The 23,096-nt window shown below is 48.0% G+C and overlaps 1 protein-coding gene and 1 non-coding gene across 3 annotated transcripts in view; both read right to left on the reverse strand.

The window, feature by feature from the left end:
- Positions 1-23,096, reverse strand: part of SUFU (SUFU negative regulator of hedgehog signaling) — a 136,464-nt gene that overhangs the window by 33,943 nt on the left and 79,425 nt on the right. The window contains exons 4-8 of one of the 2 annotated variants that reach the window (XM_033184396.1): positions 7,841-7,983; positions 6,841-6,926; positions 6,497-6,569; positions 2,997-3,153; positions 757-868 (exon numbers count right to left, since the gene is read on the reverse strand). In XM_033184396.1, coding sequence (XP_033040287.1) covers positions 757-868; positions 2,997-3,153; positions 6,497-6,569; positions 6,841-6,926; positions 7,841-7,983 — 571 coding nt within the window. The remainder of the gene's footprint in view (positions 1-756; positions 869-2,996; positions 3,154-6,496; positions 6,570-6,840; positions 6,927-7,840; positions 7,984-23,096) is intronic. The other variant, XM_033184406.1, reaches the window with a different exon arrangement.
- On the reverse strand, positions 8,945-9,051 carry LOC117069886. The gene has a single exon (XR_004431706.1). It is a non-coding gene; the product is annotated as a U6 spliceosomal RNA (small nuclear RNA).

A 23,096-nucleotide genomic window follows, 5' to 3' on the forward strand; every position in this document is an offset into this window, starting at 1 on the left:
CCAGCAGCTATTCCCTAGAGCTGCCCTGGGACTAAGGGCAGAGGAGGGTGCCCAGTTCCAGCCCTGCCCATCACTCATCCCCTCTATCAGAGGAAGAGAGGTCGGCAGGAAGCGGATCTGACCTCTGGGGTGGCCACAGTCTCTCCTGAGGGCTACAGGGGCCCCTGGACAGGCAGCAGAGGCCTGCAAAAGACTTCCTTTCCCTTCCCTGGGCCCCAGGGAAGACAGGCAGGAAGAAGGGCCTCAGCCACAGGCATCCAGTATGGGGCTGGCCAGAGAGGGAGGCCCCCAGGGTTGCAGCTATCAGCCGGAGACCAGGCTCCAGGAAGGAAGGAAGGGCAACTCTGGCCGAGACCGAGATAAGGAGGGAACCGTGCTCAGCACAATGGGCTCCCACAAGGCTGGGAGGCCCCAAGTCAGATTTTGCCCCAACCTGGCCTTCTGTCTGTTCACACGGCTCATGTAAATATTTACTGATGTTTATATTCACTCAGACTGCAGATCCTGGTGCTTCAGAGACCTGACTGGGCACTAAACCTTCAGGAAGGGGGGTCTGCTGGGTCCCCTCTGAGGCCCTCTCCTATGACCCACAGATAGATCTGTGTGCCCCAGACCATGCCTGCCCTTAAGCCCAGAGATCCTGGGCCCATCCAGCAAGGGCTATGTGCATTGTTCTCTCTCATGCAATCCACAGGGTCAGGCCCTTCAGGACAAAATCATCCTCTTGTTCCAGTCCATGGACACTGGGGAACTTACGGGGCCCGGTCGTGGGCGAGGCCATTCTGCCGCTGAGGGTTGATTGGTGGAAGGACAGGTTTGCTGTTGATCTCGAGTCCTCTCCTCAAGGTCTCCCGGATCTGCTCTGTGTCTGCAACGACACCACTAAGTTGCCCGGTGGCCCAGTGGGCTCCCAGCAACTCTCACCCTGCTCTTAAAACCTGGCTCAGCAGAGGTGCTAAGAAAAACTACCACACCGGCCAGTCCTGAGCCCACTCTAGGCATCCAGATGTGAGCGCTGAGTGAGTACACATTGCGAGGGGACAACCGTGCTCTTAAGAAGCTCTAGGTTGGAAGAGTGCCATTCTTGTAGAAGCCAGGGGCAGCCTCTAGAGTTCAGAAGAGCACTCTCCACCATCGTTTTCCTTCCTGTGTCACAGGCCCGAGGTTTACCCTTAATATGGCTCCACACAGTGACTGATTACTGGGGATTCTGCCCACTGAAATGGATGTGAGTGAAGGCTGCAAGTGCCCTGCCATGAATGGGCAGATGCCTCTCACACACCTTTCTGGGTTCTGGGTGATCAACTAGCATCTGGTCTTGCCACCCCTTCCCCTTGCATTCAAGTCAGTGAGACGAGATCATCCCTCCACCTTGGTCTATCCCAGGAAACTCTGCCTCTCCATGGAGAGGCAAGGGCCAGGAAGTGAAAGAGTTCCCTTGGTGGGATTATTTCTTTGTAAGGTGCTTTGCTGGTCTTTGGGATGAAGCTTACTAGTCTGGCCCCCTGTACTGAGATTTGGATCCAAATTTATCTCTGCAAACTGTAAACAGATACAAAAAAGCAAATTAAAGTTAGTTGCTCAAAGAGTGACCTTAGAGTGGAAAGGAGATGATTACTAACTTTTCTAACGATCTGACTTGTTACAGTAGGATGGATTACTTTTATAATTTTTAAAAATAGCCAACAATGACTGAAATTTTAGACAAGACTATGACTTCCTCCTTAAATCACCTCTTTTGTCAAAAGCAACCAAATGATTCCAATAACTGTATACCCTGTCTTTGAGCCTCCAACAGACTTGGTATGCCATTAGAACAAACAGGAAGGAAAGAAAGGGCTCAGCTGGGTAGGGTGGCTCACATCTGTAATCCCAGCACTTTGGGAGGCTGAGGAGGGTGGATTGTTTTGAGCTCAGGAGTTTAAGACCAGCTTGGGCAACATGGCGAAGCCCTGACTACAAAAAATACAAAAGTTAGCTGGGCATTGGTGGCTCATGCCTGTAGTCCCAGCTACTTGGGATGCTGAGGCTGGAGAATCACTTCAGTCTGGGAAGCGAAGGTTGCAGTGAGCCACGATCAAGCCACTGTACTCCAGCCTGGGCAACAGAGACCCCTGTTTCAAAGAAAAAAAAAAAGGGCTCAAATATTTGCACTAGGGGTTTAAGTTTGTCCTTTACAGAACGAACAAAAACCTTTTATAAGTGTTATCGTATATGTAAGGATTTTATTCAGGGCTGTAGACATCTTATTCTTCAAAAAAAGAAAAGATGGAAGAATGAAGAAAGGAAGTAGACAAAGAAGCTGTCAACACATGTATATGTAAGTGGCTGCTTTTCCTTTGCAGTTAGTTGGGGACGTCCTCTACTAAAAACCACAACTGTTTCTGTAGCCAAGATCAGCATAGGGAGATTCCAACAGGACAGCCACATCCTCCTTCCCAAAGACCCCATCCGGAACGCAGTGGGTCCAGAGGCCCTGCCCACAGCCCTAACCCTGTATCTGTATGACAGGAGGTGGGCAATTTGCAAGCCGGCCTCACACTCAGGGCTCTCTTGTTGAAGGCCTGGGAGGGCCCAAGGCCAGAGTGATCCTTGGATCTGGCATGGCCTTCAGGCCAGACCTGGGCCCTGTGTCAATTCCGTGGGTGGCCGACACTTTTCTCTTGCACTTGGGTGGACTATGGACTTTTCCTGTAACTGTTCTAAGGCTTCCACTCACCTCCATGACCTCAGATTGCAAGGGACCAATCTAAAACACAATGGTGCCTGCTGGTGATGCATTTGAAATACACACAGGAAACACAACTAGAAATGGGCCAATAAAGCTCCCTTAATTCCACCCTGCTGGAAGACTTCACTTGCTGTTTAAATCATGCCAGGAAATAAACTATTGAATGGGTTGTTTTTGTTAGAGACCCATCCTAGAGAGCCTGGAAACCAGGCCCTGGGGAAAAGGAAGGAGGAAGGCTGGGGGAAGGCTGGGTGTTGGCTCCCACCTTTGCCAGAGAGTCGCCGGGGCTGTGTGCCGATGCAGATGCTCCGGCTGTCCTCGTCATCCTCGGGGGGCCGGCTCAGGTCGTCCCAGGCACACTTGGCACTGACACCACTCAGGTTGGAGCCATCTGTCTCGATGCCTTTGTCAACTCTCTCCTGCTTGAAAAGAACCAAAGAGCCAGAGTTCTTTCAGAGAACTGGTGGCCCAAGGTGACCACCCTTCCAGCCACCACTCTTACAGTATTTACTGAGCCCTTGTGATACTGAGCATGGGATAAATGCTGGAAGAGCAGGATCTCTGACCTTGTTCTGCCCTGGTTACCAATGCATGATGGTCTCTGCCAGCTCTTGGACTCCTCCAGGGGAACCAGGGATTAGGGGAAGCCGGGAGGAATGCAGATCCCAAGGGAAGCATCTCTTCTACCATCAGTCTTCCAGTACAATGGCCTCTACCTGTGTCAGAGCCCCAAACCTGTCTCTGCCAGGCTGGCTGGTGGAGCTGATGTGGCCATGAGAGAGCCTACTTCTCTGAGGAGAGTTGTGATCCTTCCTCTCCTCCCAATCTTCAGGCAGAACTTCTCAGTGACTGCTATAGAAGACAGGGTGGAAGCCTGCCATAGGCGACAGGCAGCACCTGCAGTTTCCCCTTCTAACAGCTAGAGGGTGTGGTCACACAGGGAAGAGCCACAGGAGAGCAGAAGGCTGGACTTCCCCTAGATGCATTGGTTCCCTTGTTTGGCAAAGGACTCTGGATGGAGATTCCTTCCCATTTCTTAGACTGAGATGGGGGCCGGGAGTGCAGTGACTATCTGCAGACACCCTTCTCTCCCCATTGAGACCCTACCTTTCTACAGGCCTTGGTATTGCTGGATCCAAACACTCTCCAAATGGCCTCAAGGAAGAGTTATACTCAAAACACCCCTGGATTTTCTGGTAAAACACCCTTCATTGATGCTGGACCTTGAACTAAAAGTCACCTATGCCCATGTGGGCCAAATCAAGCTTGTGACTGAGCACCTCAACAAGAATCTGTGCTTCCTGGCTCCACGGGTGCCACACTGGCCTGCCGATCAGCCCGGGAGCCCCATCTGGGAGAAGTACAGGTACTGTCCTTATTTCCTGGGACCAGTCAGCAAGTGGCTGTGCCCCAGATGCCTCCTTCCCATCAGTCATCTCCTCCTTTCAAGTACTAATGCTGGCCTGGGCAAAGCTGTGGGTTCCAAGCAGGAAGAAGCTAAGCAGGGAAGCGCTCTGTGTACTCTGGGCGGGGAGTGTGTATACTCTGGTGTGCTCAGGGGATAGTCTGAGCTTTTTCCTCTCCACTGGCTGCCATGGGGTCCCTCACTTAATTAAAGAGTTGCAGACAGACAATTCTTGGCTTAACTTGTCTGGGCCATTTACTTTATAAGTAAAAAGAAAACGTTAAGACCCAGAAAGGCGAGGGACTTGTTTGGGCACACAGCTGGTTAGCCTAGAGCTTGGATCACAGGAATATACGCCAGCTCTAAATGGACTGATAGCAAGCAGGCTCCTGAAAGGCACAGTGAATACAGAGGAGTTCACACTTGGTACACAGAGCCACCAGGAAGGAAAGCTGTCCTTTCTCCCTGTGAGACGCTGGGTCCTGTGGGCTGCTCTCAGGGGAGCCTGCAGACTAGGAAGGAGAATAGCTCTTGGCATGGAAGGACAGCTGGTTACCCTACTAGTGCAAAGGACCAGGTTCTTTCTTAGTATTTGGCACTTATGACAGGGGCCAAACAATGGCCCACAGTGCCCCATGCTGGATCCCAGTGTGGCTACAGAACAAGGGCTTAGGGAAATATAGCCTTCCTGGTTTCTGGTTCTCGCATATGCAGAAGATATAAGGAAACCAAGTTTAAGGTAGAGAGAACAGAGGATCGTGGCAGCAGTTTGAAACGTTCAGTGTTAAAGGCACTAGGAAAACAGGGGACCATCATCTGTGAATGAATAGGATTTACGCCCAAGACCTCACAAGTCTACAGTGAAGAACTCAGGGACTGCTGGCTACATGTCCAGCTGCCACCTCTCTCTTTCTCTAACACATGGAACTCGCGGCAACTGCCTATGGCTTACCAGATTTTTTTGCAGAAGTATGACAGGCTTAGAGATGGCAATGACCTGCATTTGGTCAGGGGAGTAGAAGGAGCCAGACATGTGGCAGGTAACATTATTAGCTGTCTGTGGCTTCTGCTTCAGGAGAAGCCCATAAGAAAGGCAGTTATAGGCCTGGCGTGGTGGCTCACACCTGTAATCCCAGCACTTTGGGAGGCCGAGGCAGGCGGATCATCTGAGGCCAGGAGTTCGAGACCAGCCTGACCAACGTGGTGAAACCCTGTCTCCATTAAAAATACAAAAATTAGCTGGGCGTGGTGGCAGGTGCCTGTAATCTCAGCTACTTGGGAGGCTGAGGCAGAATTGCTTGAACCCGGGAGGCAGAGGTTGCAGTAAGCCGAGATTGCGCCATTGCACTCCAGGCTGGGTGACAAGAGTGAAACTCCGCCCCCCGCCAAAAAAAAAAAAAAGGCATTTACATTCTTGTGGCTTTCTAAATTTAGCTGCATGCCAAAGGAATGCTTCTAAAACAGCAAAGATGACACTGAAACACTGTCCAGGTGGGCCACAGGGAGTGGGCAGCTGCCAGCCTGTGTGTCTAAGGTGCCAACCTTTCCAGGCTAGGAGCTCTGCGTCTGACTGTCCAAGATAGAAAATGTGGCGAAAACGGGGATGGGACCATTAGACCAATCAGCACTCACTCCTGAAGCTGGGCCATGGAGTCAGTATCACCTACACCACTGTCTGGTACAGGGCCGTGGTGGCCGTGGTGGCTCCCTAAAAGAAAGTCTGGAAGGCAGGAGAATGAATACTGGGCAAACAAGCAATATCCACCACACTTACCTTTTATTGCTGGCGATCTAATTTTTTTTTTTTTTTGAGACGGAGTCTCGCTCTCTCGCCCAGGCTGGAGTGCACTGGCCGGATCTCAGCTCACTGCAAGCTCCGCCTCCTGGGTTTACGCCATTCTCCTGCCTCAGCCTCTCGAGTAGCTGGGACTACAGACGCCCGCCACCTCGCCCGGCTAGTTTTTTTTGTATTTTTTAGTAGAGATGGGGTTTCACCATGTTAGCCAGGATGGTCTCGATCTCCTGACCTCGTGATCCGCCTGTTTCGGCCTCCCAAAGTGCTGGGATTACAGGCTTAAGCCACCGCGCCCGGCCAATTTTTTAAACCAATATGTAATTTACATACAATAAAAATATCCTTTTAAAATGCCAAAACACGTATGTCTGAGGACTAACTTTCCTGGGCTGAAATCTCTGCTCCCTATGTGCTCCGCAGAATTTAGGGGACAAGTTCCAAATGATGCCAAATTTCTATTCACTCACACATAAAGTTCCTCCAATTTCCCAGGATGAAAGCCAGTGTTATTTGGAAGAGGCCTAGGCACAGGTTACTAGAAAGGTTTTCCTCACTCAAGACATACTTGCAGGTGTGGATCGATCTCAAATATGGTCTCTCCTCTCCGCATGTCAGTTATCAGCCAGGGGCCGCCAGCACTGTGGACAAGGAAAGGGGATACGATGGTAACGGAGGATCTGGGGCTGATGGGCTGGGCCTACAGCCTGCCCTGTTTGCTGCCCCAGGCCTAGGACACAGGGGAGTAGTTTGTGGTCAGGGACTGTCAGGGAGTGAGTCGTCAGGAAGCCCTGATGTGAAAAACCAGGGCCTGAAATAACAATGCAAGAGGGAGCCCCACATGGAGAGTGGTGGAGGGACTCCCGTCCCCAGGCCCAGGGAGCCAGGCTCCCACCTTGCATGGGTACTCACACAGGTACTGTCCGCAGCAGCTCCAGGATGCCCTGCCCGTTCCACTGCTGGGCTGAGTGTAGCTCTTCAGTGCAGACGCCAACGATCTGAGGCCCAGGATAGAAAGCCACTGTGTGTTAATGACAGCTCCCCACCCCAAGAAGGTCAGCTACTCAGGCTCTCTGAGTCACCTCCAGTTGGGAGACCACAGGCAGGATCTGTGCTTAGGAGCTGGTGCAGCCAAGATGGGATGGTTCCCTTAGGAGGGAGTGGCTGCCTGGCTGGTAAATGGCTGGCTCCACTGGTGGGCCCTGAGGCCTGACCCTTGCCCTTGCTGTGGCTGGATGACACCAAGTCTAGCTCTTGGCTGCAAAGGAGAAAACCAAGGCCTGAGCAACTCAAGATGTGTCCTCAGGCCATGTCTCTGGAAGTTGGGGAGGTTCAGGGAGCCATTCCTACCCAGTCTGGTATCATGGGGAATGTAAACAAGAGACTTTGAGACCTATCAGGCTTGGAACCACCACCAATAGGTCCTAGCAGCTTGCAGAGAAACTCCTCCCTTCCTTATTAGGGGATAGGCCTTTGTGTAAATATCAAAGGAATCAGTGGAACCTTCACATAGACTTCATCGTGACCAAAAACAAACACTGGTCAAAGCTGGGCAGGTTACCACAGCTTCTGGGAAACAGCAAGGATGACCCAGAGCTGGCTTCCTGCTGGAAAGTCCTGTTCCTGAGACTGGGTCTTCACTGTTCACAGAATACCTGCCACCCCTATTACTCCCTCTCAGCTACAGCCATTCTCTCCCACCCAAATGGCCCCTTCCCCTTCCCCCTTCTCCCATCTCAGCAGGCTAAATCAGACCATCTGAATCTACCTGACAAACCATCAGAGGAAACAGAAATCAGGAGGAGGCCAAAGGAAACCTCCCACTCCCTTCACTCCCCTTCCTCAAGCCTCCCTATCCTCCCAGGACTCTTCCTACAGGAAGGCTTGAACCAGCGTTCAACCTGTGCCTCACCTGGAGGAAGGTAACTACCCCAAAGGGTGTCTGCACGGGCTGCATCTGTGGGTCCTCTGTCAGCAGCATGTGCTGAATTCTTGACTCACTGTTATCCAAAGGGCTGTGCCAGGACACATGGTCCCCACTGCAGAAGGTGTTCTCTGTGGGAGAGACACAAGGATCCTCAGTGTTCAAGGCCTCGGACCCAGGCCTGGAATCTGGGCTGGGATCTCACTAGCACAGGCTGGGAGGCTTCCCAGCCTCTTAGGGTAGCCCCTGTGAAGGAAGAGAAGCATTCACTCCGGATGGAAGCAAAGAGTTTGTGGATATTTCCAAAAGCCTAAATTGTTCCTGCTTGCCAATTCTGTCAGACTTCAATGGAAAAGGACAGGCTATTAGTGTGAAAGCTCCTTTGGCCTGGGAAACCCGAAAGACTTCTGGCATCTGCTTCATTTCCCCAATATCCCGACTCATAGTGGGAGGCAGGAGCCATGATTGGATCTGCCAAGAAAGAATAAGGTGCTTTTTTGTGGGGCCACCTGGCCAGAAGTCCACAGGGAGGCAACAGGGCAACGAAAGCCCTTCACCTTGGAGAAACAGACCGAGATTTCTGTGTTGCTGAAATGGCGCTCAGAAGGAAACATCCAACCTTGGAGGGCCTTTGAGCTCTATCACCAGTTTCCCACAGGTAGATGCAGGAATTCCTGAGGAACACTAGGCTTCAAGTAAATGGAGGTCTAGATAGTGCCTCCCACACCGTGGCAGAGACAACTCATGAGGATCCTCAGGCCATGTCTCTGAGATGTTCAGATTCTGCTAAGGGTAGCTGTTGCTGCCAAGGCACAGCCTCCTCACACACAGGCTCACCACTGCACTTCAAGCAGGCACATTACTTCAGAAAGAGTTTTGTTTAAGGCCACATAACCACAACGGAAAACAACCCCACAGGGTACTAAGTCTCTCACCAGCTCTGACTCTCATCATGGGTGCCAAGGTGCTATGTATGACCAGCCTATGCATCCACAGGCTCCTTTGCATGTTTTGTTCTTACACAAATGGAAGCACACTATTCTGCAGATTTCACTTAATTATATATCTTAGAGAGCACTTCTTTTTTTTTTTTTTAATACGCAACACTTCACAAATTTGCATGTCATCCTTGCCCAGGGGTCATGCTAATCCCCTCTGTATCATTCCAATTTTAGTATATGCGCTGCTGAAGTGAGCACGAGATCACCTTTTTTTTTTTTTTTAAGACGGTGTCTCCCTCTGTTGCCAGGCTGGAGTACAGTGGCGTGATCTCGGCTCACTGCAACCTCCACCTCCCGAGTTCAAGCAATTCTCCTGCCTCAGCCTCCTAAGTAGCTGGGATTACTGGCACGCACCACCACGCCGGGCTAATTTTTTGTATTTTTAGTAGAGATGGGGTTTCACCGTGTTAGCCAGGACGGTCTCGATCTCCTGACCTCATGATCCGGCCGCCTTGGCCTCCCAAATTGCTGGCATTACAAGCATTAGCCACCACACCCGGCCGAGATCACTTCTTCTCAGCACATGGAGAGCTATCTCATTCTTTAAATGGCTGTTCCAGAGTTCACTGTGGTCTGTCATTCATGATCTGGGAATCTCAACAGTTGAGGTACCTTCCTTCACTTTTTATCAATATTTGAGGTAAGGCAGAACACACACATACACACACACACAACCACATTTTCCATCCAAGATATGGCTCCAGTTATTGGTCCTAACCTCAGTGGTGTTCATTCAGGCAGGAGAAGGAAGACTGCTTCCTCTGAGATGTAATAATACAGAGGAGAGGAGAAGGCACGGCTCCAGGTAGAGCCAACTAGAAACCCCTAAATTACCAAATTCCTGCAAGGCCCACTCTTCCCAGAATCCCTCTCCTTTTATGTAAGTGTGTTTCTGCAAGCAGCTTTCATGTTCTACAAGTAAGAAACAATGTAGGCTGGGCGCGGTGGCTCACACCTGTAATCCCAGCACTTTGGGAGGCCGAGGCAGGAGGATCACGAGGTCAGGAGATCAAGATCATCCTGGCTAATATGGTGAAACCCTCTCTCTACTAAAAATACAAAAAATTAGCTGGGCGTGGTGGCGGGCGCCTGTAGTCCCAGCTACTTGGGAGGCTGAGACAGGAGAATGGCGTGAACCTGGGAGGCGGAGCTTGCAGTGAGCCGAGATCACGCCACTGGACTCCAGCCTGGGCAACAGAGTGAGACTCTGTCTCCAAAAAAAAAAAAGAAAAGAAAAGAAAAAGAACAATGCAACAGGTAAAAGGATGAATAAGTAATTAACCCCCCAACAACAACAACATACACACATATAAACAATCCAGGCCCATCAGATGACTCCACTGGTAAATTCTGCCAAACATTTAGAGAAGAATTAATAGCGACTTTTCACAAACTCTTCCAAAAAATAAAAGAATAAATACTTTCTAATTCATTCTATGAAACCAATATTACTCTGATACGAAAAGCAAAGGTTTAAAGGTTTAAGACAAGGAAAAAAAAACCTATAGACCAATATACTTTATGCATATACAAACAAAAATCCTAAACAAAATACCAGTAAACAGAATCCAGCAACATATAAAAAGGGTTATACAGGCTGGGCGTGGTAGCTCATGTCTATAATCCCAGCACTTTGAGAGGCCAAGGCAGGCGGATCGCAAGGTCAGGAGTTCAAGACCTTGCCAACATAGTGAAACCCCGTCTCTACTAAAAATACAAAAAATTAGCAGGACGTGGTAGAAGGCACCTGTAATCCCCACTACTTGGGAGGCTGAGGCAGGAGAATTGCTTGAACCTAGGGTGGAGGTTGCAGTGAGTGGAGATCACACCACTGCACTCCAGCCTGGGTGACAGTGTGAGACTCTGTACTCTGTCTCAAAAAAAAAGGTCGGTTATACACAATGACCAAGTAGAATTTATCCTAGAAATGCAAGGCTAGTTATACACAAGAAAATCAACGTAATGGAAGTTATATAAAAAAAAAAAAAACACTCCATGATCATGTCAACAGACAGAAAAAGCATTTGACAAGATCCTTTTTCATAATAAAAATACTCAGATTTGGAATAGATGCAACTTCCTCATCTTGATAAAGAGCATTAACAAAAAACCCCACAGCTAACACCATACTTGATTAATGGTAAGTAACTGAATTAATTCCCTCTACAATCAGGAACACAACAGAGATGGTACTCTCGCCACTTCTGTTCAACATTGTATTAGAGTGCAAGCCAGGACAATTAGGCAAGAAAAAGAAACAAAAAATAAAAGTCCAAGTGCGGTGGCTCACACTTCTAATCCCTGCACTTTGGGAGGTCGAGGCATGTAGATCACCTGCAGTCAAGAGTTTAAGACCAGCCTGACCAATATGGTGAAACCCTGACTCTACTAAAAATACAAAAATTAGCCAGGCGTGGTGGTGTGCTCCTGTAGTCCCAGCTACTCAGGAGGCTAACACAGGAGAATTGCTTGAACCTGGGAGGCAGAGGTTGCAGTGAGCCAAGATCACACCACTGCACTCCAGCCGGGGTAACAGAGTGAGACACCATCTCAAAAAAAAAAAAAAGAAGAAATAAAATACATCCAGATTGGAAAGGAAGAAGTAAAACTGCCTCTATTCATGGATAGCATGATATTGTAATATAGAAAACTTTAAGGAATGGGCCGGGCGCGGTGGCTCAAGCCTGTAATCCCAGCACTTTGGGAGGCCGAGGCGGGCGGATCACAAGGTCAGGAGATCGAGACCATCCTGGCTAACATGGTGAAACCCCGTCTCTACTAAAAAATACAAAAAACTAGCCGGGCGAGGTGGCGGGCGCCTGTAGTCCCAGCTACTCGGGAGGCTGAGGCAGGAGAAATGCCATGAACCCGGGAGACGGAGCTTGCAGTGAGCTGAGATCTGGCCAGTGCACTCCAGCTTGGGTGACAGAGCGAGACTCCGTCTCAAAAAAAAAAAAAAAAAAAAGAAAACCTTAAGGAATGTACTAAAAATTACTAGAACTATTAAACAAGTTCAGCAAGGTTGTAGGGTACAAAGCAATACGCAAAAATCATTTGTATTTGTATATACTAGCAAGGAACGATCCAAAAATAAAACTAAGGCCATGCATGGTGGCTTGTGCCTCTAATCCCAGCACTTTCAGAGGCCGAGGTGGGAGGATTGCTTGAGCCTGGCAGTTAGAGACCAGCCTAGGCAACATAGCAAGAATCTCCATCTCCATACATACACACACAAATTAGCCAGGCATGGTAGTGTACACCTGTAACTGCAGCTATCTGGGAGGCTGGAGCATGAGGATGGCTTGAGCCCAGGAGTTCAAGGTTGCAGTAAACTATGATCACACCACTGCACTCCAGCCTGGGCAACAGAGACAGACTGTGTATCAAAAAAATAAAAAACAAAACAAAACAAAATAAAAAATGAAAGTAAGAAAAACAATTATTTCACAATAACATCAAATATAATACAATGCTTCATTTAACAAAGGAAATGAAAACTTATACTCTGAAAACTACAAAACGTCGTTGAAAGAAATTCGAGAAGACCTACATAAACGGAAAAACATCCAACATTCATGGATCAGAAGACTAAGTGTTGCTGAGATGGCAGTATCCCCTACTCGATCTACAGGTACAGTGCAATCCCTATGAAAATGACAGGTGGCCGGGCGCGGTGGCTCAAGCCTGTAATCCCAGCACTTTGGGAGGCCGAGACGGGCGGATCACGAGGTCAGGAGATCAAGACCATCCTGGCTAACATGGTGAAACCCCGTCTCTACTAAAAATACAAAAAACTAGCCAGGCGAGGTGGTGGGCGCCTGTAGTCCCAGCTACTTGAGAGGCTGAGGCAGGAGAATGGCGTGAACCCGGGAGGCGGAGCTTGCAGTGAGCCGAGATTGCGCCACTGCACTCCAGTCTGGGCGACAGAGCGAGACTCCGCCTCAAAAAAAAAAAAAGAAAAGAAAATGACAGGTATCGGGGGGAGTGGGGAGGGGGGAGGGATGGCATTGGGAGTTATACCTGATGTAAATGACGAGTTGATGGGTGCTGATGAGTTGATGGGTGCAGCACACCAACATGGCACAAGTATACATATGTAACAAACCTGCACGTTGTGCACATGTACCCTAGAACTTAAAGTATAATAATAAAAAAAAAGAAATAGAGAATTACCAAAATGTGACACAGAGACATGAAGTGAGCACATGCTGTTGGATAAATGGTACCAATAGAATTGCTACATGCAGGGTTGCTACAAACCTTCAATTTGTAAAGAAAACTCAGTATTTGTGAAGTGCAACAAAATGAGATATGCCTGTATTTATCATTGTTGTATCTTTTTGGTGAATTAAACTTTTATCATTATTTAAAAAAAAAAGGAAAATGACAGGTATCCTCTTTGCAGTAATTCACAAATGGGTTCAAAACTTCACGTGGAAATGCAAGACACCCAGAGTAGGGCTGGGCATGGTGGCTCACACCTGTAATCCTGGCACTTTGGGAGGCCGAGGTGGGCAGATCATGAGGTCAGGAGACCGTCCTGGCTAACACGGTGAAACCCCGTCTCTACCAAAAAAATACAAAAAATTAGCCGGGCGTGGTGGCCGGTGCCTGTAGTCCCAGCTACTCGGGAGGCTGAGGCAGGAGAATGGTGTGAACCTGGGAGGCAGAGCTTGCAGTGAGCCGAGATCACGCCACTGCACTCCAACCTGGGCGACAGAGCGAGACTCCATCTCAAAAAAACAGAAACAAAAACAAAAACCAAAAAACAACAACAACAACAACAAAGAAAGAGAAAATAACAAGTGTACAACTGTTAGTGAGGATGCAAAGAATCTGGAATCCTTGTGCACTGCTGGTGGAATATAAAATGGAGTAGTCACTGTGCAAAACAGTACAGCGGTTCTGCAAAAAAATTTAAACACAGAATTACTATATGATCTAGCAAGTTCACATCTCGGTATGCAGCCAAAATAACTGAAAGGAGGGTCTCAAACAGATATTTGTATACCTATCTTCACAGCAGCATTATTCACAATTGTCAAAAGGTAGAAAGAACCCAAATGTCCATCAACAGATGAATGGATTAACAAAATGCAGTATTTACACACAATGGAATACTATTCAGCCATAAAAAAGGGAAATTCTGGCAAATGCTACAGCATGGGTGAACCTTGATAATATTATACTAAGTGAAATAAATATACACAAAAGGGCAAATACTGCATGATTTCACTTACATGAAGCACCTAGAGTAGGCAAATTTATAGAGACAGAAGCTCGGGGAGAAGCGAATGGGGAGTTATTGCTTAGTGGATACAGAGTTTAAGTTGGGGAAGATGAAAAAGTTCTAGAAATGGATGGTGGTAATGTCTGCAAAACCATGTGAATATACTTAATAATGTCACAGAACTGTACACTTAGAAATGTTAAAATAATAAATTTTATGTTACACATATTTAATCACAATTTTGAAAAGAAAAAACCCACAGAATGAGAGGAAATGTTTGCAAATCATATCTAATAAGTATCCAGCACATATTAAGTATTTTGTATCCAGAACATATAAAGAGTTCTTACAACTCAATAATAAAAGATAAATAATTCAATTTAAAAATGAGTAAAGGATCGGAATATATTTCTCCAAAGAAGATATACAAATAGCTAGCTGGGCATGGTGGCTCATGTCTGTAATCCCAGCATGTTGGGAGGCCAAGGCGGGCGGATCACCTAAAGTCAGGAGTTCAAGACCAACCTGGCTAAAATGGTGAAACCCTGTCTCTACTAAAAATACAAAAATTAGTCAGGCGTGGTGGCATGAGCCTGTAATCCCAGCTATAGGGAGGCTGAGGGAGGAGAATTGCTTGAACCCAGGAGGCAGAGGTTGCAGTGAGCCAAGATCGTGCCATTTCCCTCCAGCCTGGGTAACAGAGTGAGACTCCGTCGGAAAAAAAAAAAAAAGATATACAAATAGCTAATAAGCACATAAAAAGATCCTCAATGTCATTAACCATCGGGGAATGCAAATCAAAACCACCATGAGGCCAGTGCAGTGGCCTCCCAACACTTTGGGAGGCCAAGGTGAGAGGATCGCTTGAGGCCAGGAGTTTGAGACAGCCTGGGCAGCCATGGCAAAACCCCATCTCTAAAAAAATACAAACAAGGCCGGGTGCGGTGGCTCACGCCTGTAATCCCAGCACTTTGGGAGGTCAAGGCAGATGGATCACGAGGTCAGGAGATGGAGACCATCCTGGCTAACACGGTGAAACCCTGTCTCTACTAAAAAATACAAAAATTAGCCAGGCGTGGTGGCATGAACCTGTAGTCCCAGCTACTTGGGAGGCTGAGGCAGGAGAATGGCGTGAACCTGGGAGGTGGAGCTGGCAGTGAGCCGAGATTGTGCCACTGCACTCCAGCCTGGGTGACAGAGCAAGACTCCATCTCAAAAAACAAACAAACAAACAAACAAATTAGCTGGGTCTGGTGGCCCATGTCTGTAGTCCTAGCTACTCAGGAGGTTGAAGTGGGAGGATTGTTTGAGCACGAGATGTGGAGGCTACAGTAAGCTTTGGTTGCACCATAGTATTCCAGCCTGGATGACAGAGTGAGACCCTGTCTCAAAAAAACAAAAGAAAACAAAACAAAACAAAAAACCCACAATGAGACACCACCACTTCATACCCACTAGAATGTTTAAAATTAAAAAGATAGCAATTATAAGTATTATCTGGCAATAAAAAGGAATAAAATACTGATACATACTACAACATGAACCTTAAAGACATGCTAAGTGAAAAAAGCCAGTCATAAAAGACCTTATATGATTCCATCCATATGGAATGTCCAGAATAGGCAAATCTATGGAAACAGATAGTAGATTAGTGGTTGTCTACAGCTGTGATGGTTGGAAGGAATAGGGAGTGACCAATATGAGGTTCTTTTTTCATGGTGATGGTTTCACAACTGTGAATTACATGATATGTGAATCGTATGTCAATAAATCTGTTATTAAAAAAGAAAGGATATAGCAGGCAAAAGGAAGGAATCTTGAGGCACAGGCAAAGTAGGGGAAGCAAGGCCAAGCCTCTAAATTTCTTGTTTCCACCACCCCAGGCACAGCAGCCTGGCCTGGGAGAAACCTGACCCATGATGCTGAGACATCACAGCTCTGTATGTTTCTACATGACCTGAACAATCATCTACTAACATATTCTTTTCTACAAATGACAAAAGGATGCTTGAGATTGACCAAGGTCTCATAGTATGTCAGTGATGGTGGGCATGGCCCAACACTTCCCAAACTTTGGGGTCATCCACAACACCCATCAGGATGTTTGCTGTATCTGTGTACCATCTGTACCATTATCTACCTGTATTTTTCCCCCTAAAATTGACTTGTCTGTTTTTTTTTTTACCTAAACAAACTTACTCTGAAAAGGTAACTTCATATCACTATACTAAATAAGGAAAACAAATGGAAAATTAGTGTTGCTTACCTCAAGTGGTAACTTTTGGATAATATGATAACAAACTGTTAATTTCTAGCTGATATTGTTGCCTACCTAACATTGTTTAAAAACTGAAATAAACAAGGGTCAAAGAGCTGTTCAAGGTTTAAAGAGTCATATACAGCTGAGACAAAATCACCAAGACTGAGAGAGAACAAACTGGGTCAGGCATGGTGGCTCATGCCTGTAATCCTACCATTTTGGGAGGCCCAGCGAGAGGATTGCTTGAGCCGAGGAGTTTGAAACCAGCCTGAGCAACATAGGAAGACCCCATCTTAAAAAAAAAAAAAAAAGAAAGAAAAGAAAAAAGAACCAAAGAGAGAAAAGTGGCTTCACTATTTATGCTACCAGTTACCACTCTTGTGCAGTTACCAGCTGAAATCACCTGCTGCTTAGTGGTGAACTTTGGAGTTGGGAAGGCCGTTTCTATTTGCCTCCATCCCTAACTAGTTGTGACCCTGTACAACTTGCCCAAACACAATATACAAGCCTGTTAGCAGGAAATAGTGTGCATACTCAGTATGCTTTCTACTGTGGTATGTTATTACTCGTGTACTGGAATACAGTACACTCTCACCCGTCACCAGAAAACAGGACTGGCCACAGAGCTTGTAGCTACCAGCAAGTGCCCAGTAGGTGGCACCATTGCTCCTGGTTTAAGAAACAGATGGGCCAGTTCCCTGGAGCTTTGCATCCCTATCTGATGTCTGGTCTGTAGAAATATACCCCAAACTGGGTGGGGATTTATTTAGGCTGGAAACAGGGAAAAGGCTGGCAAGATTTGGAATCATGACCTTTGATCTTTTATTAACCAGAAATAAGATGATTTTAAAATACTGTGCAAACCCAAATTGTTTGAACCAGAATGACCAAAAAGCACTTTGTGCAGGCTTAATAACTTGGGAAGGGGCTTAATTTAGGCAGCTGCAAGAGGGAGACTCTAAGGCAAGAAAAGGAAGTCGGGCCCAGGTGCTGCTCTAGGATCAACATGTTCCACCCTGAGCATGTGTGATCCGGCTTTGGCCAAAGGTACTCCTGAGTTAAAGCGGGGAGCAGAAAGTGCAACTTCCATCAGAAATGCTTGGAGAGCAGGACACTAACAGAAACTTCTAGCGAGGGGCAGGTCTTCCGCAGCTCTGCTTGATGAAGGAACTAGACTTATGAGCTCTTCTGTGGCCAAGAAATAGTCTTTCGTAACACAATGAAAGAGCCTTGGTCACAGTTTTCAAGCCTGGGACAAAGCCACAATGAGTTCATTCTTGAGTCCGGTCCGGTCTTTATGCCCTGGATGCTCAGCCCCATTCTGTTGGAGCCACTGTGGGGTCTCAGCACTCAGGCCCCAGCGCCCACCCTGGGAAGCTCTTGGCCCCTTCAGAGGGGTTTTCAAATGCTAATAATGCCTCATTTAGAGGCCCAGTGGTTCAGTCCAGCGGTTACAGGAGCTGGCTTCCTCTCTCTTGCTCCCCAAGGTAGACTCATTGAAAAGTCAGGGTGAAAATCCCAGCGACCTCCCAACTACACAGCAGAGGCTCCCCCACCCGGTGTCTGCAAGAACACCGTTCCAGGTAAGGGCTGGGTAGACACTTTCTATTCCCTTCCCTCCTTGCAGCTTTGCCCCCAAGTACCAGGAGAAACCTCCCTCGGCTACCCCAGACTTCTATGCTGTTTGGCAAACTCACTGGAAGGGAAATACCACTCCAGGGTAGCAAAAGGAGTCTCTCCCCTCCCCCGCTAAAAATGCTAGTTACAGTTCTACACCTTGCTCACTTGGGAGAAAGATTTCATTCCTCCACGTCTCATTCCCCATTAACAAACAACTCCTGGGCAAGAACTCTGAAAACGTGGAAGATGCTGAACAGGCGCACAGGATCTAACTGGCTCCTCCAATTGGCCATCACCCCACCCCCACCTCCCCAACATCCAGCTTCAGTCATGGTGGTTTGAAGTTGGACTGTCCCGGATATAATAAGTTAGCAAAATCTAGGGAGAGGGGTTGCAGAAGAAAACAGCTATTGTTTGTAAAATAGTTAGTGCTACCTTTGAAACACAGAAGCAAATACATTCCTTGAGTTCTTACAAATACATTCTTCAAGAGTTCTTAATTCATCCTAACTCTAGAGAGTGCCCGCCTGCCTCCCTTCTGTGCAAAAGTACAGGCCCCCGTGATGTTCTACATAATAGCCTGGAAACTAATGCCCCATCCCAGGGTCAGAATTAACATGCTTGGTCTGTGGAGAGGAGGCTCATGTTCCCGTTGGGAGCCCAGGAGCGTGAAGCTTGGCACTGTGAAGCCAAATGCCCCTTTTCTGTGTGCTCTGAGATGATTCCATGCTTTCCAGGGACAGAGAACAAGGGCAGGAAATGCAGCTGGACTATGCCAGGTGACACAGGAGTGGCTGGTCTGCAAGAGGTGTTTTTGAGAGAGCAGGAAAATGGGAGGTGACCCAAAGCGGGCTGGCAGACTCAGGTCTGTCAAGTTGGAGGTCAAATATTTGACAAAGGCACAGCCATCAAAGTCTCTCAAGAAAAAATCTCCACTCCTCTTGCATTTTTGGTGTTCACAAATCATTCTGATAACCAGGGCTTAAGTGTCTTCTGTGAACACCCAGAGCTGGTCCTAGGGGGGCTTAGCAGTTCTCTCCCAAAATGTCAGATGTGCCAGACACGTCCCCAGTGACACTGACTGCTGAGGAGGAAAGGTTCAGTTAGCCTACGCTCCATATCTGGAAGTCCCAGGATGAAGCTGAGACCTGTGGGGAGACTCTGGCAACTGACTAACCCGCCCTCCTTCCTGAGAAGGCTCAAGCTGCTACTGCTGCGGCCATGGTGGGCTGCGCAGCGGAGCTGGGCCCAGAGAAGGCTTCCTCTGAGATTGGAAGACAGTTCCTTCTCAAGTCAACAGAAGGCCCATGAGCAGAAATATATTTATGGGGGCAGAACTACAGGTCCACACAGGTCTGGGAGCTTCATGACTCCCCAGTGAGAGGAGGAGAAAATCTGGAGGTTTTGCTGAACAAAACATCTCTGGCTGAGGCAGTGAAGGAAGTAAAGTTCAAAGTTAGTCCTGTTGGCTTCTGCCCAGCCCACGTGCTCCTAATGGGGGCCACTCAGTCTGCCCACTGCCCCCACTGGATCTCTCCGTAAGCTCATCCTAATTTCTAAAACCCAGGCCTAATTTCTTCTTTCTTTCTTTTCTTCTTCTTCTTCCCCTTCTTCCCCTTCTTCTCTTTCTTCTTCTCCTTCTTCTTTTTTTTTTTTTTGAGACACAGTCTCTCTCTGTTGCCCAGGCTAGAATGCAATGACACAATCTCGGCTCACTGCAACCTCCACCTCCTGGGTTCAACCGATTCTCGTGCCTCAGCCTCCCAAGTAGCTGGGACCACAGGTGCACGCCACCACACCCAGCTAATTTTTGTATTTAGTAGAGATGGGGTTTTGCCATGTTGGCCAGGCTAGTCTTGAACTCCTGACCTCAAGTGATCCACCTGCCTTGGCCTCCCAAAGTGCCGGGATTACAAGTGTGAGCCATCACGCCCAGCCCAAGCCTAATTTCTAGACCAGAGAGGAGGAGAATAGGGATATGTGTGCCTAGTCTATTTCCAGAAATGAGGAGCCTACAGAGTTTTAGGCCATGGGGTGTAGCACAACCACAAATGACATTTCTGGAGCCCTTAGCACACCTGCACAATGCCACCCTCATTTTAGGGAGGGGTAACTCCAGGAACTGTACAGAGGGCACTGCCCTCATGAAGACACAGAGCCTCCTGCAGACAAATTCTCCCTCAACCTAACAGCACCCACCCACCAAAGGAAGGCAGCAGATCCTCTTCTTAGCTGATCAACCCTGACTTTTCCTGGTAACAGCAACTCTCGCCCTCCAGGAATCCAAATAAAGCTGAGAGTGAGCACCTCCCTCCACTTCCCTGCCTACCCGGCTCCACGCCCCCTCCCCAAGCCAAAGCCAAAGAACCTTACAGTAAGAGTTGTGACGCAGGCCCCACACTAGGAACTAGGACAGAAACCTTGCATCAGAGTCTTGAGATAAGGCCCACACTAGGAACTGGGACAGAAGTTGAATGCAATGATGTATAAACAGCCTAGGAGCAAAAAAAAAAAAAAAAAAAAAAAAAAAAAAAAAACATGTCCTGGGAAATTCCCCTTTAACAGTGGACCTCCTGCAAGGAGAGGAAAAGATGGGATACTCCCCAGCTCAGAAGCTACAATTTGTTACAAACCAACAGAATTTGGCACCCCTGCCTTTCTCCCCACACAGTGCACAGCAGACAGATGCTCCTAAGGAAGGATAATCCCAGGAACATGGCTGACTGTTCAACAACCCCTCTGCAGGGCTTCCAATCAAACTCCAAAGAAAGGGCAAGACAGAAACTCTTTTGTTTTTTTTTTTTTTTTGGAGGCGGAGTCTCGCTCTGTCGCCCGGACTGGAGTGCAGTGGCCAGATCTCAGCTCACTGCAAGCTCCGCCTCCCGGGTTTACGCCATTCTCCTGCCTCAGCCTCCCCAGTAGCTGGGACTACAGGCGCCCGCCACCTCGCCCGGCTAGTTTTTGTATTTTTAGTAGAGACGGGGTTTCACTGTGTTAGCCAGGATGGTCTCGATCTCCTGACCACGTGATCCGCCCGTCTCGGCCTCCCAAAGTGCTGGGATTACAGGCTTGAGCCACCGCGCCCGGCCGCAGAAACTCTTTAAGAAAGAAAAAACAACAAAGCAAACAAACTGTGGGGTGGGCGGGGAGAGAAGATCCAAAACAGATTCTCCGTACCACCTGTAGTTGAGGAGCTCTTGGGGCTAGAAGGTAAAGTTCTTCATAACTGGTCAAATAGTGCAGATGGTGACCAGTTGTAGAGTTTCCAAATCTGGTCATGTGGTAGAAGCAAGAATTAACCCCTACCCTCACCCACCTACCTTTTCAAAGTTCTGGATGCAGTTTTATCACTTGAAAAATTCATTTGAGTGTTTGGTTTGAGAGCTTCCCTCAGCTAGCTCTGTCTGATACTAATTTGGCTAAATGTGGTTGCAAGACATAGAGACGGGAAATGAATACGCAGTCCCACTTGATTAAATAAAGAAGACTGAGAGAAGACATATTTGCTCTTGCAAAACTGAAAGGAAATGTAAAGGCTATTCCTTCCAGGTTTTGCCTGGAATCAAAGGAATTGCACAGCTAGCCAAAGGAGACTCAAAACTGCTTCCCTATGCATTTTCTCCAGAACCTCCTGCTCTTCAGTTTCCTTCCTCTCCCTCAAAGCTGCAATCATAAAGGCAAACAGTGAAGTGTAAGGAAAATCCCTTTATAAGCAGAGATGCTCAGTAAACTGGAATACAGGTCACAGCAGGGGAGGTGAGAGGCTGGCGGGCTGCCAGAGGCCCTGCAGACTTTCACCCCAAAGCGAGTCTAGAGGGCTGCAAACTTTCAGAACTAGACTGATGCGGCTTCGCTGGAGATAGACTGTGGACCTGACACTCACCCTGTGCCCACATGGGCAGGGCACACAGCAGACAGCCTCATTCTCCCCACAGTGAGGGTGAGGACCCTGAGTGCCCACAGAGCTCAGGAGGGTTCATCTGACCACAGCTTGTAGCTGTCACTAGTCAAACCTCATTTACTCACCCATATATGCTATGCCCACCTGTAAAGAACACAGGTCCTTGTTTACCCCTTAGAGAGAGCCTGGAGTCCTAATCTAGCAGATGCTTTAAACTTTTCTTTTTAAGCAGCTCCATCTGTTTAGACACCTGTCAGCATGAGAAGGCAAAATATTCTGCCCACAGGCTTGTAACTGGGCAAGACCTGCCCTTGTTCCTCTCTCCTTCACCAGCACGAGGGCCTGCCACCTACACACAAGGCAGAGCCCAAGCCTCTTTGTTCTTTTTTTTTTTCCCCTTTGAGACAGAGTCTCACTCTGTCGTCCAAACTGGAGTGCAGCGGTGCCATCTCAGTTCAGTGCAACCTCTACCTCCCAGGTTCAGTCAAGTCTCATGCCTCAGCCTCCCGAGCAGCTGGGATTACAAGCGTGCACCACCATGTCCAGCTAATTTTTCTTTGTTTTTTTGAGACGGAGTCTTGTTCTGTCTCCAGGCTGGAGTGCAGTGACATGATCTCAGCTCACGGCAACCTCTGCCTCATGGGTTCAAGCGGTTCTCCTGCCTCAGCCTACCGAGTACCTGGGACTATAGGCACGTGCCACCATGCCCAGCTAATGTTTATACTTTTAGTAGAGACAGGGTTTCACCATGTTGGCCAGGATGGTCTCCATCTCTTGACCTTGTGATCCACCCGCCTCGGCCTCCCAAAGTGCTGGGGTTACAGGTGTGAGCCACTGCACCCTAATTTTTGTATTTTTAATAGAGATGGGGTTTCACCATGTTGACCAGGCTGGTCTCGAACTCCTAACCTCAAGTGATCCTCCCACCTCGGCCTCCCAAAGTGCTGGAATTACAGGCATGAGCCATCGTGCTTTATTTATTTTTTTATTTGTATTTTTTTTTTTTGAGACGGAGTCTTGCTCTGTTGCCCAGGCTGAAGTGCAGTGGCACGATCTCGGCTCACTGTGAGCTCCACCTCCTGGGTTCACGCCATTCTCCTGCCTCAGCCTCCTGAGTAGCTGGGACTACAGGCGCCTGCCACCACACCCAGCTAATTTTTTTTTTTTTTTTTTTTAGTAGAGACGGGGTTTCACCATGTTAGCCAGGATGGTCTCGATCTCCTGACCTCATG

The sequence above is a fragment of the Trachypithecus francoisi genome, unplaced genomic scaffold (genome assembly GCF_009764315.1).
Source record: "Trachypithecus francoisi isolate TF-2019V2 unplaced genomic scaffold, Tfra_2.0 Contig01579, whole genome shotgun sequence".
In the NCBI taxonomy this organism is placed as follows: domain Eukaryota; kingdom Metazoa; phylum Chordata; class Mammalia; order Primates; family Cercopithecidae; genus Trachypithecus; species Trachypithecus francoisi.